This window comes from Amblyomma maculatum, chromosome 11, assembly GCF_055883805.1.
Source record: "Amblyomma maculatum isolate TAMU_Amacu chromosome 11, ASM5588380v1, whole genome shotgun sequence".
NCBI lineage: Eukaryota > Metazoa > Arthropoda > Arachnida > Ixodida > Ixodidae > Amblyomma > Amblyomma maculatum.
The window spans coordinates 29,721,369-29,739,207 of record NC_139354.1 but is presented as its reverse complement, the minus strand read 5'-3'; the positions used below and the strand labels follow the sequence as shown (position 1 = coordinate 29,739,207).

The window sequence follows — 17,839 nt, the reverse complement described above, 5'->3', positions numbered from 1 at the left end:
GCTCTTCGCTGAATCTAATTCCAGGTATAGATATCAGCGACTGTCTCGCAGACCCTTTTTTGGCAGTATATATTTCTCTGCTCCTCTTCACCGTCCAAATAGGGAGCTGGCTCGACACTTCCTCAGTATAAGTACTACGGGGTGATGATGATGATGCTTGCACCGCACTACAAGTCTGTCGCATCGTCTCAAGAGAAATGACTTGGATCACGTTGGAGTGGAATGTGTACACAAATGACTCCCGCCCACCTACCGTGGCCAGGCGATAACAGCATTGCTCAGAAAATAAGCCCATCCCACCACTGTTAAAATAACGCTTTCGGTAAAGATTCGAGGGAGTTAAGCATGCTGGAGGAAACATTCACTGCGTCGTGGCCCTGACACGTTAAGCGACCCTGGTTTGATGCTGCCAGCTGTAGTGGGATGCGCTATACTTCTTTTCTTTCGAACTTAATTTCTTCTCTCCTCGCTCTGAAACACGCACACAACCACACACCAATAAGATGCAGAGCGATCAATAGGTACCATATTTTCGAAGCTGTGTGACGCTTAGGCGAGACTGTAAAGTACTATTTCATTGGGGCGTTCTTCGGAGGGAACAGAGGCAGATGAATGAACATAGTTTTGGCGTCGTTTTACTGTCCCGTGTTTGAAAGTTTCGTCTAATGAAACTTTCGAAACACGGGGGTCTAATATGGCCTTCCTGCCGAAAATTCCTCCCTTTGAAAGGAGGGGGTCTTATTTCCCCCACCTCATTTTCCTCCGAATCCGCCTCTTGTGCATTCCTGCAAATGGCCACTGGTATACGTTGTCTTGTAAACGTACGCTGCAAACTCACAGGTGCTATTTATAAAGCGACGCGCGACGTACTGTGATCCCGTACAGTGAATGCTGTTGCTAGCAGCCAACGATCGCATGCGGGCCCGTTCCTATCGCCCGCTTCATGCTCACTCGGTACTCTAAGCCTAACGGGGTAACCGGCGCTGCTTCTGTGGTCAATGTTTTGAGCATGGGGTTCCTTGGTTGCCGCTCGTGCCAACCATTTCGATCAGCGACAGCCGGCCTGCTTCACCAGGCCGGCGTCGTTCAATTCGTGCATCCTCTTGTTGGGAGCCATCGAAAGCGACGCGTCTGGCGTGTCGTACCGAGAGCAAGATTAACGCGCTACGACGTTTGTTGTGGGAGGAGAAAAGTGCCACAAGGTGCCGCCGTTGAGTTGCGTGCGTACGGCGTAGTTATTGAATGTGGCCGCCGGCACCACAGACGGTTTGCCCTTCCCGCTCCATGTGGACGACGCAGACAGTGCGGCGGCGAGGTGTTCGCAAACACACTCACACACACACACAAAAAAAATAGTTCCCTCGTCGATGACCCCCTCTCTTTCGGCGTCGGTTGTATGGCGCGTGCAGCAACCACTAACCGGTCGCGTTCATCGCGACCGCGCGGCGACAGCTGCACGCTGTGTGCATACGGCGTCGGCGCCGAAAAGGAAATGGCGTCCGACGTCTGCCGGGAGCAGACGACCAGCGGGCGCGCGCCGGTCGTTTGCCGGGTGAGCGAGCGGGAAGGAGGAGGAGGAGCAGTGGCGTGCGTGTTCCATCTCTCAGATCCTCCAAGGTCTCCATAAAGCTCGATCGACACGAATGACTTCTTGGCCGCTGGTGGCAAGGGCCGACGGATCCCTCCTACGTGCGCACGAAATGGCGGACAGGCGGTGTTCCTGTATATAGCAGACGACGACGGCGAGGAAAAGATGCTACGCTGTACCAGTTGTAACTGTCTGCTCCCACCGTCGTCCTGTGGTCAGCGTGCATAGATTGGAGGCTATTATTTTTCTCCACCGGACTATGTGCATCGCGCCGCGTTGCAGACGCGCGGTTAGTTTTCGTGACTGCACATCCTTCTGCGTGCTGTTCAACCATCGTGAACCATTAAGTAAACAAAAAAGGTCGTGCCGGTCACGACAGTCGTGATGGTCACAGGCGTATCCGTAAGGGGAGATGGGTCATCACCTTTTATGCAGCAGCGTAGAAGCCTCGCTGGATCAGAAATCTCCGGCGTTCGCCGCGTCGTCCTGCTGTGATGTCAGACCCCACGTGACCCAGAGGGTGGCTGTCGTGGAAGGAGGCTATGACGATAGTTAGGAAATGCGGAAGACACGTGAGCTAGCTTGTCTGAAGAGAGCTGCAGGTTAACTTCTACTGCTAGGAAGGAATACATAGCGAATTCTCATTTGTTGCGAGCTATATTGGTTGCGAGTTATATTGGTCGTTGTTTTAAACAGCTGCTGTATCGCCGCAGCGTGACATCCTGCGTGCTTAGATGGGTCGCTCTGTGCTTTTAGGCATCGTCGTCTTCATCAGCTTACAACCTTGCCTGGCATTTCAAAAGGAAAAGCACTCGGCCACTAACATTGCAAGCCGAAATTTGAACGCGTGGCCTCTTTTCGACATCAGAGGACGAACTTGGGAGCGAAATCTTGTGAACTTGCAGCAAATCACACGAAGCAAGCGGAGGAAGATTTCAACCAACAACTTCAAATTATTGTTGGCGTGCACCGTAAAAGCTTGAAATGCGGAATGCTATCGCACCCTGATTGAGCAGCTTAATTAGGCTACCGTTTTGTTCCCTTTCCGGGCTAAAGAAACTGCAAATGTCTGGCCGTATTTTGGAGGGCAGTTCTGCGGCTGGCTTGCGGAAGTAATACTTGGGAGATGCAAACCGATGAAATAGTGTTGTGGCACGTTTTCATATGGTATGATGGTCGCGTTTTTCCTCTCTACCTTATTTCTCCACTTTACGCATGCGCACGTTGCTTGATGGCCACAGTGATGTTTCATTGAGGGATTTTTTTCTTCGGATAATTCAGGAGATAAAACTTTGCGACAAGGGAACTTTAGTAATATCAGCATTTGTGAGCCCCGAAGTCACCACTTTTTCCAAAATGTCGGGATTTCCGAGTTGTTAGGGAAAATTGCCTCAGATAAGGATGTTTGTACTGAGCTGGGGAAATTTTCGGTTACAGTAGGGAACGTTGACGGGGCCCCAGTGAGTGCAGCTGGGCAAGACGTACTAGCTTTCTGCCGCGACCTATTGACTCAGCCGCATCGTATACACTGGCAGCTGCTGCTCAGGACTATGGTTACTCCTATTCTTCCTGCTCGGTCGTCTCACGACATTTTTTTTTCCCTTTGACACGGGAGCCCTCGTAAATCGTGCGGCCTGTTTTCCTCCGGGAACAGGCTCGATCGAGAGTTCAGCCGTCTGCGGCAGCTCGCACCGGTTCAGACCGTCATTACTAACACTGACACAGAATGTCTTTTGCATTTAGATCCGGGCCCCGCCGGGGTGGTGCAGTGGTAAGACGCCCGACTACTGCCCGGAGTTCCCGGGTTCGAACCCGACCACGGCGGCTGCGTTTCGATGGAGGCGAAACGAAGAGGCGTCCGTGTGCTGTGCGATGTCAGCGCACGTTAGATCCCCAGGTGGTCGAAATTACTCCGTAGCCCTCCACTACGGCTCCCCTTTCTCTCTTTCCACTTTCACTCCCACCTTCATTCCCTTCCCTTACGGCGCGGTTCAGGTGTCCACATAGCAAGTGTGACAGATACTGCGCCGTTCCCTTCCTGTGAACCAATTATTATTATTATTATTATTATTTAGATCCGGGTAGTTTTACCCCTCAGCCATTCGTGACCTGCGAGATTGCGTTGTTTGATGATACCTTAGGGTAGGCGAATACAGCCCTGGAATCCCTTTCCCCCTACAGCGGCCATCACCAGTTGAGTTTAATTTCGAGCAGCACTGTTAGGGCTTTGCGAGCGGTAGTGCATAAGCACTTCGGCGAAACTTTGTCCCGTTTGGATACGGAGTCGCAGTTATTGGTTAGCTCTCTCCACTTCATCCACGCCTGCACTGCCCAATCAAATTTCCCGGTTTTCCTGGCTTCTACCTCGTGCCGCTCTCGAATTCGCGCTGTCCGTCATCTGACAGGCAATCGGTCACTCATAGCGGCGATCGTTGTAGGGCCCTTTGCTCCGCTTTGCGCGTTCCACGTCGGGCGCGAGAACCGCTGTATTGTGTCCAAATGTACTATCCTGCTGGAGTTTAGCGAGAGTATTATTAGATCTTTAAATTCTTATCCAATCTTTTCTGTCTCCCTCAGTCACGTGTGTGTACGCCGCTGGTACGCTGTAGCTCGGATGGAAAATCCAAGTTGTCCTATTAGTCAATGCCGAATATGTCAAATTATCGCATATATCGAACTTCGGAATATCTACCTGAAACTACCATGCAATAATGTAGCCTTTTATCGCGCTTATCGAACTCCGTTCAGCGGAACATTCAACACAGTATATAGATTAGCGCGCCGTGCCCCTGAAAGGGGCGCTTCTCCCGGCAGCTCTTCCATGATCATTTTTGTGCAAAGAGCCAGGTCGGCTGGATGCGTTGCGTTGTGAGTGGGTAAATGCTATAGAATTAACAGTGAATACCTGCTGGTATATAGATCTGCTACTGTGAAACCACCTGAAGATGTAATGCGGAGTTCGCTTGAAAGCGCCCTTCGATGTGGACCATGAACTGGCTTTCAATCAGACACCGGCGTTGTGCGGGGAAGCCTGCCTGGCTGAACGAGTGCTTGCGCGCTGCTGCTTTGATATGCGAGTCGCAACTCAGTTCGACGGCACTTGACCTGCCAGGCGCGAGCAGTTCGAGCCCGGACGCTCCGACCTGTCCCTGCCAGACACTTGGCGTACGCTCCTGTGAAAGTTCGTCATTTTAACGGACTTTAACGGGATTTTATAGGAGAACGGATGAGAGTGCATACGCCTGGCGAGTTGCCGCAACCGCGGTGCTGACTTCCAGTGTTTTTGTTGTTGTTGTTGTTGTTGTGGCTTTAGGAAGAAGGAAAAGAGAATGCATGGGCCTGCTACTGGCTCTACAGCTGAGCCACCTCCGCTGCCTCGTGCAGACAGGAGGGAATGTAGAGAAGAAAGAAAAGAAAGAGGGAGAGGAAGACACGCGCCGCAACAACAGCCGTCGTCCACCGCCGAAACGGTGGCGGGTGCAATGACGGCCGACAAATAAAAAACGCAAGCAGCGATGACCTGCCTGTCCCAGCCCCATCAAAGTTTTTCCAGTGTGTGTTGGCGGGCAGCATGCAGTTGCAGGAATCGCGCCGCTATCATATAGGTATACAGTCTTCGTACAGAGCTAATTCGGTGGTCTGTTTTATATATGGAACTGTATCGCGATCTTCTTCGGGTTCGATATATCCGTATACACTATAGCGACCTGTTGTTGTAATGACAGTGGCTACCTTCTCTGAAAGGGGAACTTTTGTAAGCCTGAAAAGAAGCCAGGAAATGGAATGCACATTTCGCCGCCAGCTTCCACTTTAGATGCACTAACCGCGAAGACAACGGCGCTTTTTTTGTTGTTGTTGTTGTTGTTTTTTTTTTTTTTTTTTTTTTGCAGTTCGGGTCTTAGCATATGGCACATTAGTGCCAGTAATGAACTGCGTCAAAAGGTAGATACTGCTACGTGGTGCTATACAGTGTGACAAAATACGAAAAGTTCGTGCCGGGCCTGAGCCAGAATTGCGCATTTTCTTATTTGAGGCCGCCGCGCGCAATTCTGTATACTGGGTTAAAGGCACTAGCGGGGAAAGCTATTTTCATCGATAATGATTCAATCGGTCATTGGTATATACTCTGGGCGGGCCCGTTATTCGTCCGAGCAATGCAAACAGCCAGTAGCGAAACTGAATTGCAGCGCGCAGCTATCTCGAATCGTCCCGTGATGTGCAGGGCACTCCGTAAATAAGCACGGCATCGACATTCACGTGCAAGTGACGTTTCTTGTTGGCTTTTCCTGCCTTTCCTGGCCGAAGTGGGGAAACTGCGCGCTACCGCGGCCTTCTCAGTGGGCGCCGGTTTAGGGGTCCGCTTTTGGTGCTCTATCAAGGAGGTGGTTAAGCCATGTGCGGCGTGCATTCGTGCAAAGTGAGAAAGCCAACTCCATCCAGTAAACAATGGTCCAACGGCACGCAACTTCAATTTTGCATCTTAGCTTTTCTGCTTCGCCATGGGCGTAGTACGTCGAGCAAGAAAAACGCACGACCTGCGCGAAGCCATGGAGTTGTGATTTCAAAACGAAACTTTCGATAATACCGGACTGGGAGGGGGGCGGTGGAGCGCGCTTCGTGCTGCCGCACCCAGTTCGATTGAGGCGAGATGATGAGACTCCAGCTTTAAAATTTCAAATATAATTTCGACTTAGCATGATTCGAGTTTGATCAATGAGAACCGCTTACCCGGGGGGCCATCTGCGCTGGCAGGTGGTCCCGAGCAGAGCGCGTTTACCATTGTGAAGACGAACCACGCGTAAACTGATCACGGTAGCCGATGACGGTGCGCTATATCCCCCCCCCCCCCCCCCCCCTCCCCATCTCATTTTCGTTGCTCCAAACGTTGCTGACAAGTGACCTCGGCCAGTACTTACATCCCTACCAGACATTTCTCATGCGTTATTAATTTAAACAGCGCGAACACGAAGACAAAGGACAAGATAAAAGAAAGCCGCAGTACAAGCGTTGACTCACAACTATGCCTAAGCACATTACTCCAAGGCCCAGATAAAAACAAACATGACGAAAACAAAACAATCACGTGAAACAACTCCAAAAAGTCACAAAAAGTCACTAAAAAAAGACACCTCTTTGCTTGAAAGAGCAAGAGAAGTCTTGCTGACACACTTATTGTCCGTTGAAATAAATATGATTCCGCTATCTCTCTCGTCATCTTTTCTTTGGGGCGATACAAAATCCTAACCTGGTATTCCTCATGCGCTTGGTAGCTTGGTATGACGGTCATCAATGTCGTGCGTTCGAATTCCTTGGTGAGGAAATGTTGTCTTCAACTCCATATGTTTTGAGCTATTACCACCTTCCTCTGCAACCCAATGAACATTGACGGAGCCACAGAATACTGCAGAACCGTTTTTTACTAAACGAAGATTGCGTGTCGTGCTCCTTTTCTTTAAGGTGAGGTGTGAGCATTTTGTCAGATTGTTATATTTTGCAACCTTCTGATGGAGAATTTTTTCAGCTTTTAGTAAATGTATTACGTCAATATTCGCGATCTGAAAAAAAAAGAAAATTATTTTTTATTGTTTTTTTCACGGCGACGCACAGTAGAAGCTCGGGACTATATAAGCATGATTTGCGTTGAAACCATATTTTGCAATCTGCTTCCGCATTGCGCTCTGCGCTGACAAGCGACCACACGAAAGTGAGGCGAGCCACGGACGATAGCGCAGTCTGTCTTGTCAGCGTTTGTCCGTGACACGGACAGAGCAAAAATCAGCCGAAACCAGGTAGTCCCGTATTTGCTGGCTTGTACTGTGCTACTATGTGTTCTTAGGGCAGTGTTTATTAAATGTTCCAGGCCGGTTACTCCTTTTGTTCGCTTTACGATACTGAAGTCGCGCTGGTCCTCCCTAGCCCTCTCGGGTAAAGTGAGGACCATAACGACCAAAGTAGCGCTGGTCCTCCCTAGCCCTCCCATGGAAGTGAGGGCCATAACGGTAGAGTCCAGTCATGCGTCTAGGTGGCCCATCGGGTCACGCGCGAGATAGCTCAAACTACTGGAAAAGCTCTGCGCTTCAGACGAGCGAGCTGCGAGTGTCAATTCATTCTCCTTTTGGTGGTATAGTCGTGAGTGACAAGCCTTTCATCCACGTTCCGTCAGAATGGGCTCTCTCTCAGCGGTCTTCTGAAGCCGTCACTTGTTCAAGACTCGATCTGCTGTAATAATACGACAGGTTTCCACGCTATGGTTAATCTTCTTTCTTCGCTTTCACTGTCAGCGAGAGTGATGGATCGGGTGGGAAAGGCCGACGCATCACAATAGCCACTGACGGGAGTGGAGAAAGCCGCCTTCGGCGAAATCGTTGATTGAGAAGCTTGCCTTCGCAGCGTCGTTATACGTGCCCTTTGCGGTTTTGGAAAGAACACGCGAGTGATTCGGGGTGCAGTTTCGCCTACCGTGTCAGCTCCTTGCCTGATGCGTGTGAAAGCGAGGTTGCTGCTAACCGATGCAGTTAAAAAAAAAGTGATGCACTTCTTGCGCGGTCTAGAAGTCGGTAACTAGAGCTGACGTTTGGCGTGTGCGTTGAAGCGTGCTGCGTGTATCGACGGCGAGAGAAGGAATTTGTCGTTCGAAGTGCTTTTCGACTTGAGTGACCTGTCTGTGCCGCCTTCTCTCATTGAGCTTGTGAAGGAAAGAAGCGCAGTGACTTATTTTATGTAGTGGGAAGAGAGGTGCACTTAACCCGTCTAGCGCATGTCGCTGTGCAAGCCTTCCAATGTGCGGTGCTTGCGGTCTCTCCACCTTCGCCGCTAGATTGATTCCTTCTTGCTCAGTAAATATTTCAGGGGTGGGCGCATGGTAGCGGTCTTACTATATTCGCTTTGACGTCCTTGTGGTCATTGTTGAACTATCTGACCTGTTATAGTGCTATGGGAAAGTAGCGCACAGATGTGCCTACACTCGTTGCAACGCAGAAAGATCGCCTTGTAGTAAAAACAAACTTTACGGACAACACGCGGTGTACACCTTCTGGAACAAAGAGGAGATATCCCTCAGTCCAGAGGACCAGCGGTGCCGTGTCCTGCCGTCACACGAAATTCTTCGACCCAACACCTCCGACAACCCTTCTCCGAGGACCACTGCTGTGGGGGTTTGGAGAGCTTTTTTGTTCGAGATAAGGCCCCTATGTGCACAGAGCCCGCAGTACCACCACGGGGATATCTGTTGCCTTGTACGAAGTGCGTAAACCTCTCGGCGGCGCCAGGAAGCCATGTCATTCAGTGCTCTGTAGTTCACCGCGACGCCTCACATTCATACGGCTTGTCTCCTCCCTTTCAGCGGCGGCGGCGGCGGCTGCTCTGCGCCCGGAGCTGGACCTGATCGAGGCGCTGGGCAACGGCAGCTACGCGGGCCTCGAGCCAGCCCGGGGCATGCACCGCTGGAGCCCCGCCGTGCGGCTGACAGCCGCGCGCGCCCGGCACGTGGCGCTGCCCGCCCAGGCGGCCAGGCACGCCGCCAGGCTGCTCCTCTCGCCCGGCGACGTCACGCTCATGGCCTCCGTACGCCAGGAGCCGCGCAACGTAGGCGCCCTGCTCTCGCTGTCGGCAGGAGGTTCCTCGGCGGGCGTCCTGGAGCTGCAGAGCAGCGGGCGCCGCGACGAGGTTCGCCTCCACTACGTGGGCCGAGGGGGCCGCCAGCTGGTGGAGACGTTCCCCTACCGGCTCGCCGATGGCGCCTGGCATCGCGTGGCGCTCGCCATCAGCGGGCCCAACGTGCAGCTGTACGTGGACTGCAGCCGGGTGTACTCGCGCCTGCTGCGCCAGCCGCCCCGTACGCGGGAAGATCTGGAGGGCGAGAAGCTCGACCCGTCCTGGCAGCTGTGGTTGGGCCAGCGCAATGCGCGCCATTTCCACTTCCGCGGCGAGCTACAAGACGTTCGCATCGTGGCGCAGCCGCAGGGCGTGCTTCTGCAGTGTCCGCAGCTGGACGCCCAGTGTCCCACCTGCGGCCAGTTCCAGGAGCTCCAGGAGGCCGTGGCCCGCCTCGAGGGATACGTCAGCAAACTCACGCAGAGGGTGAGTGCGCCACGGGACGGCTCTATTTCTACTTCACATAGCTGCGAGCTGGATCAATGGCTGATACGGACGGTCACAGGTTATCAGCTGCGCTAAGGTTTGAGCGAAGCCAGTTGACAAGCCTGATCGCCGTAGTCAGTATGAAAACATTCTTGGTACCTGAGTAGGCTAAAGTGCTGCCTATTTTCCAGTTTTCCTGTGTGTTCCTTATATGCATGGCTCCGGCAGTCCCTGCCGTTGCGATCGCGACTGCTTGTTACCTGTAAATTCGCTTGTGGTCATTATGCAAATTGCTGTCTTTTCACGTGACGTTGCGATACCAGCTGGGGTTTGTGCATTCGAAGCGATTGATCCGTGCAGCGGAGTGTGTGTAAAGTGCATGAGCCACACCTGGATGAGCACTTCGCACAGCACCGGTACCCCTGCCACCGTCTGGCCGTGAACAGCTTACCAAAGCTTTCGATGTCTGCGTGCAGTCTGTGTGTGAGAACCGTGCTCTGCGCCACGACAGAAGCTCGACATCATAGTTGTCCCAGCTTTTCCTGTGGAGAGGGGTCGTCACGCTATTGTTTGCCCCAAGCTTGACTCATTTCGATGGTATCGGCCGCATCCACACCGCTAGTTCCACGCATGGGTAGCGGCTCGCGGATGCGGAACCGCATCTGGTCCTGCAGCTGGCGTTTTCGGCCTATTGCAGCGCTGCATTCGGTGTTGTGAATCTGGGCGCAAAGCGAACGCCTGCGCACAGACGACGAAACGGGGCATTTCCCTCGTACGTTGATTTTTTCCCGGTGGCCTTGGAGCAAACACTCGCTGGACAGCGCGTCGACCCCCTCGTTATTACGATGTCGAAGAGGACCGGCCATTTATTCGTTATAGCCGTTGTTTTGTTACAGCGGTACTTGGCCTTTTAGTTGCAGCTGTCGCTGGAACGCTTTCCAGAAGCTCGTGCCCAGAGCAGCCACAACGCGATCAACCTATTATGTCAGCGTTGCCGACGCGCATTCCTTTATACCGTGCACCACGTGGTCTTCAGCTGCGAGGCAGGTCTTAGATAAGTGTCAAGCGCGGCAGGGAAAGGGTGGTTCAAAATGTTTAGCTCCGTTTTCTGGATACGGCGGCCGCGTTAGCTTCGCCGCACGGCTCACGAACACGAGGGTCACACTTCACCGCATCACAGACGTGTTGTGTGGGAAATGCGCACGCCAGGCGGAAAGGTTTGATGATGGCCGCCTTTTAGAGAAATGATTGCGCTTTCGTTTTCCATCGCTTGCTGCACGGCCGTGTGAAACCATTGCGACGTTGACGTCGTCAAACGCTAGCGAGTTTAAGATCACGAGACAGTGTTGCGTAAATAAACTGGACTTAGAGACGTTAGAGAGCTGGACGTTGGAGAACTAACTCTGTTGAGGCGCAACATGAAGCTACGGGCGGGTCGTACCGCGCATTGTTTAAGCGCTCCGCGTTGCCACCAGTGGTGTTCCATGCTGTAACCCGAAATTCCATCGGACCGTCCTTTGCCCTGCATCACCCTAAGAAATCAGTTTGGGGAAAAAGCGGGGAGATTTTGATTCCAAAGTTCCCTGAAATTCGATTAAATTTTATTTTCCCCGCATTTTACCGGCCATATTCACCGGAAAAGGGAGAGTTCACAGTACGCAATTATCGCTGGTACCCAATTTTTGGCGGAGGGGGCGCCAGCCCGAAACTACGCACCGGAAATGACGAATTGTGCCTACAAAACGCTCCGTGAGGGACGATAGAGGAGCTAATGCATAGTGATTGCTGCTCGCCACATCGAATCGCTACGAGAAAGATGGTCACCGTTACAGATTGGTGTACTAAGTTCTAAAGGGCAATGAGAATCAGTGGAGGTTCGTTATATTCTAACCTGAAAAAAATTTTTACTTATAAACGTGATATAGTGAAACTTCATTATTGGGAACAAGTAAAAATTGTGAAATAGTTCGATATAGCCAAAATTCGTAATACAGGATTTTGGTAAGAAACGCACGCAATTTAGTAATTTAATAAGGGAGTAATTACTCATTGCATCCACCCAAGTGCAGCCATACGGCTACAAAGGAAAGCTATACAGCTTTCCTTTATTAAGAGGCGGAAACTCGGGCGATCCCTGCCAGAAAAACGGGAAACTTTTTACGAAGTTTTGTTGATATTTCCAAAGACGCTCGCGGCGATCTCGGAAACCGCAAGAACTCCAGTCCCATGTTCTACTCCCATAGGCTAGGGCCCGTATTCCGAGTTTGCGTCGTTATCGATAGTGTCACTATCTCCCCGACCTCGAGTCATCTGATCGATGGAAACGCCTGAACATGATGTTGCCACCTCTTCCGGTTCCGCAGTGGAAACGCAGGGTTCCGGCGTTTCGACCAATCAGATGACTCGAGGTCACGTGAGATAGCGACACTTCGATAATGACGCAAACTCTGAATACGGGCCTAGGACTGTTAAAAGAAGTGATTACGATTAGATGAATCAAGCATAGAATCGGAATTGTAAGAGATTGAAGAGTGACAGAAAAATGCTCGTTCCTTTCACATGCACCCATTTGATCGCCTATAAACTTCTTCAAAGTTGTCAGCCGGCACCGACGAGCGAAATGTGTTCTCCCATTCTGTGACCATTATTTTCACTAATGGGACGCATGTCATTCGGGGAACCAAGCGTAAGGCCTCGTGTTGTTAGTTTGGCGTGTTGTACAGTCTGGTACCTGGAGAGTGACGGGTGCTGTTGTGTTGTGTGCGTGCCAGCTAGCCGAGGCCGAACAGAGGATCGCCTCGGTGGAGGAGTGCGAGTGTCAGCGCAACTGCCACGTCAACGACACCGTGCGGCCGGACGGCGCGGTATGGAAGCAGGACTGTGATATCTGCACGTGCTCCCGGGGCCAGGTCGAATGCCACCCCATCAGCTGCCCCGCGCCCCCCTGCAAGCACCCCGTGCTGCAGCCAGGAGAGTGCTGCCCCACTTGTCTGAGTGAGTATCCATGCCCATTCCGGGTCGCTTGTGCAAGTTGCACTATTCTTTTATCAAAATTGACGATAGAACGGTGCATAGGAATCGTCTGTGGAAGCTAAGAATACGTCTGGTGTACAGGGCCCGTATTCAGAGTTTACGTGGTTTTCAGAAGCTTCTTTTTCGTTGTTTTCACTCTCATGTTATTGGTGGAAACGTCGGAAGTGGTAGCAATCGAACTGACATCCGGTTTCGACGTTTCCACCAATCAGGGGACTTGGAAGTGAGGGCGAAAGAGACTTCCGAAAAAGACTCGAACTCGGAATAAGAGCCCAGTTCTAACGTCTTATAAGTGCTGTCTGGCTGTCGACTACATTAGTCTGTGTTGTCTTCGGGGCATTTCTGCACAGGTGTATTTTTTTTTTTTTTTTGATGTTGTGAGCACGTCCGGCGCATGCATATGGTAAGAGCTGTTTCGCTGTGACTGACAGCCTGTTGCGCGTCTCTCTCTCTCTCGCAGAGCGCTGCTTCCTGAAGCAGGTCCTTTACGACCACGGGGAACAAGTGACGCAGAAGTGTGTCCAGTGCAACTGCAGTGTAAGTACCATCTGCACGGGGCAGTAATGGCGGCGCGGAGTCAGCGCGCAACAATTAGGCACGTTGCTGTTGCCTATCGAAGTGTGTGTGTGTGTGTGTGGGGGGGGGGGGGTAATTAGAAATCCGCCAGCCAGGGCTGAATTTGTGAGCGCTTGTTGGAAAGGACGTGATCCTATTTGCGTAGTGTATTTCGTAAAAGAAAAAAAAAAAGCCATGCTGAGCCAAACTGGTAGACCTCCTTACATCCCCTCCCCCTATCTTTTAAGTCCGCCAATGGATCCAGCATCTATTTCCACCAACGACAGTGGTCCTAACACATGCACACCTGCAACAGAAATAAGGCTTACGATCCGTCGGGAGTTTACAGTGATAGGCACCGCGCTCCACGAGTGGGGGAACGCCCGTTTACTGTACATTGCGCCATCCGCATTGTATCGCGTAACGCGATACGATGCGTCATTGTTAGTCCTGATGGCCATCGTCTAAGATAATCCAGCTCTTCGCTGCACGGGTCTGTGAGGAAAGGGCACAGAGGTGAACGTCTTATCTTCCCTGCAGGACGGCCAGATGACGTGTCGGCGCATCGACCAGAAGACCTGCCCGACACTCACCTGCCCAGAGTCCCAGCGGTTCAGCGTGCCGGGCGAGTGCTGCATGTTCTGTCCGGGCGTAGACTACTGCGCTCAGGGACACGACTGCGACCAGCATGCCGCGTGCGTCAACCTGCAGACCAAATATGCCTGCCACTGCCTGTCCGGCTTCACCGGCAGCGGACGCGTCTGTGAGGACGTGGACGAGTGCCTCAAGGAAGGGGGCTTCGACGGCCACCACTGCCAGGCATCGAGCACGCGCTGCGTCAACACAGCAGGCAGCTACCACTGTGACTGCCTGCCAGGGTACACGCGTGTCGACGCCTACAGCTGCGCCGAGGTGGATGAGTGCTCGACGGGACAGCACGACTGCCACCGGCTGGCGCGATGCATCAACACGCCGGGCAGCTTCCAGTGTCGCTGCCCTGCCGGATACCGGGGCGACGGACGTCGCCAGTGCGAACCAGTGTGCTCGCGCGGGTGCCTCAACGGCGGGCGGTGCGCGGCGCCCGAGACGTGTGCCTGCCGGCGCGGCTTCGCGGGCGCCCGCTGCGAGCGGGACGTGGACGAGTGCGCCGAAGGGACGCACGGCTGCGACGAGGAAGGCTCGCGGTGCGTGAACATGCCCGGCTGGTTCTACTGCGAGTGTCACGAGGGCTACGCGCCCACGGCGCCCGACGGTTCGTGCGAGGACGTGGATGAGTGTGCCCTCGCGACGCACACGTGTCACAGCACCGCGACGTGTGTCAACGAGCCGCGCGGTTCCTTCTCGTGCGTGTGCGCCGACAACTCGAGCTGCTCGCTCAAGTGCGACCACGGCGGCGTCGAGCGTACCGACGGCGAGCGCTGGATGGGCGGACACGACGACCCGTGCACGCGCTGCGAGTGCCGCGCGGGCGTGGCACGCTGCGAGCGGGCGCCGTGCCGCTGCGACGGGCCGCGAGGCTCCGTGGACCTGCGCTGCTGCCCCGAGTGCGATCGGGCCGGCTCGTGCGAACACCCCGAAGAGAGCGGAGTGCGGCTGGCGAGCGGCCAGCGCTGGCTGCACAACTGCCAGCAGTGCGAGTGCCTGCGTGGAGAGCTGGACTGCTGGCCCGTCGAGTGCCCGCCGCTGCGATGCGCGCGGCACTCACTGAGGCCCGGAGAGTGCTGCCCCCGTTGCGACGATGAAGACGAAGATGACATGGAGTGTGCTCCCGCCGCCAACGCGAGCGGACACCGCGGCTGCTTGCACATGGGCCGCACGTACCGAGCCGGGGAGCTGGTTCCGCTGGACCCTTGCGCCAGCTGCAAGTGCGCGGTGAGGACTGTGGTGGTCTCCTTCCTGGTGGGTTGCAGCGCCTGGCTGCAGTGGGCAGTGGTGGGGGAGGGGCGCTGCCGAGACGCCAATTGCATGCCATAACCTCGCGGGTTAAGGGAGTACCACATCTGGATGCACCAGATTTTTTCAAGCAGACAGAACACAAGTGTGGCTACTTCACAGGATTGAGCGCAATTAACCAATAACTGTATAAAACTCGAGAATGAAGTGGCAGATGAATCTCAAAGGGTGCTCTTCAGTCAATGGCGTGAACCAATTGTCATGACTTCGGTGTTAATCCCCTTGCACCTACTAGTGCGATAAAAAGGGGCTGGCAGGTGCAAAGGAATTACCTGCATATCACCAGAGTCATGACGGATGGTCAGAACCATTGGGTGGAGGGCTCATTTTGAAGGGCATTTGTCGCTTTCTTCTTGAGCTGCATCCAACTATACCAACTTGTTCCAATGTTAAGACTTCATAGTAGCGCTCAAACCAGATGAAGCTGTCCTTATGTTTGTGTAATGTCTTCCTAAAAACCTTTGTGCATTCAGACATAGTATTTAGCATGCGGTGCAGAGTATCTGCTTTTGCAACTCTGTTGACTGAGAATGTCTAACTGCTGTTGCGCCTTGTAGGCAAGTTTGCCTATCGCTTTGCCAGAGGAGCAGTGCCGTGTGACATGAGGCTAGAAGCAGTGTGCATTGAAAAGTCCTGTACATCTACCTCATAAACGACAATAATTGTGCATCTTGCAATTATACGCTGTAGTGTACTGTTTATAATTGCACGCACAGGCCAGATGCTAAGCTTGCCGCATAGGCGTCTCAGCGCCCCTACGTCACCCTGACTTGTCCGCTGCTGCTTGGCGTGCATTACCACAGTGGGCCGCATTATGGTTAACCTTGCATGTCGCCACTGCTGCTGCTGCCAAGTTTGCCGCATTCTTCTCTAACACCTTCTCCCTCGCAGGTCCCCGAGCTCTTGGTGAGCAATGCGGGCTTTAGTGTGTTCCGGTAATAACCCCCTCACTCTGTTGCATGAGACTAACCGGCTCTCTCGGCCCAGCCGTGTGGGCCCCGCGGGCAGGGGTAGAGCTGACACGATGTGCCTCTTTTCTTCCCCGACGCAGGACGGCCACCTATGCTGCCTGTACTCTGCTGACTGCCTTGGCCACGATAGCCCCAGCGTTTCCCAGCTGAGGTTGTCCGGCCCATCCCGTCCCTGAGAGAGACACTACACAAACCTTTGTACAGCGTTAATTTATTAACCCCCGTTCCCCTGTTCCCACGTGTAACTTATTCCCCCAAACTTCCCCAACCCCCTCCCTTGAGAAATCAAACTCACACAACAGCTACACTCTCTCTATGCCCGGGAGGCGCACACATTCCACCAGATCTCAGCGACATTCCTCGCGCGCGCTCGCCTGGCATTGTTAGCAACGAAGCCAAAGAAAAAGAAAGCTCTGTTGAACATGCGCAAGAGATAGGTCTATCTATTATACATATTATATATAAAATATATATATTATAAATATATATATACTATTATGAAAGGTATACATACACGCGCTGTGTGTGTGCGTGTTGTGAGAGGAAAAGCACATACAGTATGTGCGATGCAATGTACATTCAACTCCTCCGGGTAGCCGCCCGTGAGTGAGTAGCGAGGCCTTAGCGTGACCGCAGGCATGTTGAGTGTGTTATGTATTGTGTGCGTGCGTGTGTGTGTCAGTGTGTAAATAGGTTTTCTAGTCTCGTCGACAGCGAAACCCCTGGCGCGTTCGGACGAGAGACCTGCCAGCAGAATACCTCAAAGCCTCAGCCGCCGCCGCTGCCGCCTCCGCCAGTGTTGTGGTACGGGTCCTGCCACAGATCCTGCCACACCTTAGCAACAACCCTCTAGGTGCTTTTTGTATACACACACAAAGAAACACAAGCTTCGTTTTTATAATATACATAATACACACATACATATACATATATATAGGCGCCTCTTCCTTTTTATTTGGCGGCACACCCAGTGTGCTGGAACACCAAGAGCAGAGACTGGGCTTGGTGCAGCGCCCGGCGAGCTATAACAACACACACACAGCCCTGCCTTTTTCTCCCTAGTCGTTTTTTTCGCCTCACCCCCTTTTCCCTCCCCTTTTTATTTAAATAAAACCCTGGTTGAACGCCGTCTGTGTGTAGTCATGATCTGCCTACTTATTTAGTCGGAGGCTCTTCACACTCCCCGAAATCCAATCCACTCATCAATGTGTGGGTGTGAACATCAATGCCTACTTTTCGATGCATTTTCATGCACAAATTTGACTGCACCATTTCTACTTCCACTCTCTACGCTCATTACGTGTCGGCCAAGTCCACCACAGCGTCAGCTGATTGCTCCCAGCACTCCCAACTTTTTTTGTAGTTCATTCTGCTTCATGGCTTGCTTCTTAGGATTGACAACTCCTTGAGACTAATGTGCATTAGATGTGTGCGTAAACCTCTAGCACCTTTTCTTTAATTTAGAATGAACGCTTGTCACATTTACAGATTTTAACTTGCATTACCCCTCGTAGCATTACATTGGGAGCACAGTGATGTCGCCTAGCCTGGGTGGTAATGTGTGCTGAATGATACTGGAATAGCTTTGCTGAGATCTCCTTGCATCATTGTGGAGGTTGGACAGTTCTCTAATCCTACCAATTACAAAATCACCAGTAGA

The 17,839-nt window shown here is 52.7% G+C and overlaps 1 protein-coding gene across 2 annotated transcripts in view; it reads left to right on the top strand.

Annotated features, from left to right (window-relative positions):
* LOC146173296 (protein kinase C-binding protein NELL2-like) overlaps positions 1 to 17,310 on the top strand; it is an 89,744-nt gene extending 72,434 nt beyond the window's left edge. The window contains exons 3-8 of one of the 2 annotated variants that reach the window (XM_084584136.1): positions 8,931 to 9,667; positions 12,439 to 12,661; positions 13,161 to 13,237; positions 13,796 to 15,127; positions 16,100 to 16,143; positions 16,260 to 17,310. In XM_084584136.1, the coding sequence (XP_084440262.1) occupies positions 8,931 to 9,667; positions 12,439 to 12,661; positions 13,161 to 13,237; positions 13,796 to 15,127; positions 16,100 to 16,143; positions 16,260 to 16,329 (2,483 nt within the window). In that variant the 3' untranslated portion in view covers positions 16,330 to 17,310. The remainder of the gene's footprint in view (positions 1 to 8,930; positions 9,668 to 12,438; positions 12,662 to 13,160; positions 13,238 to 13,795; positions 15,128 to 16,099; positions 16,144 to 16,259) is intronic. The other variant, XM_084584137.1, reaches the window with a different exon arrangement.
* The last annotated feature ends 529 nt before the right edge of the window (positions 17,311 to 17,839 follow it).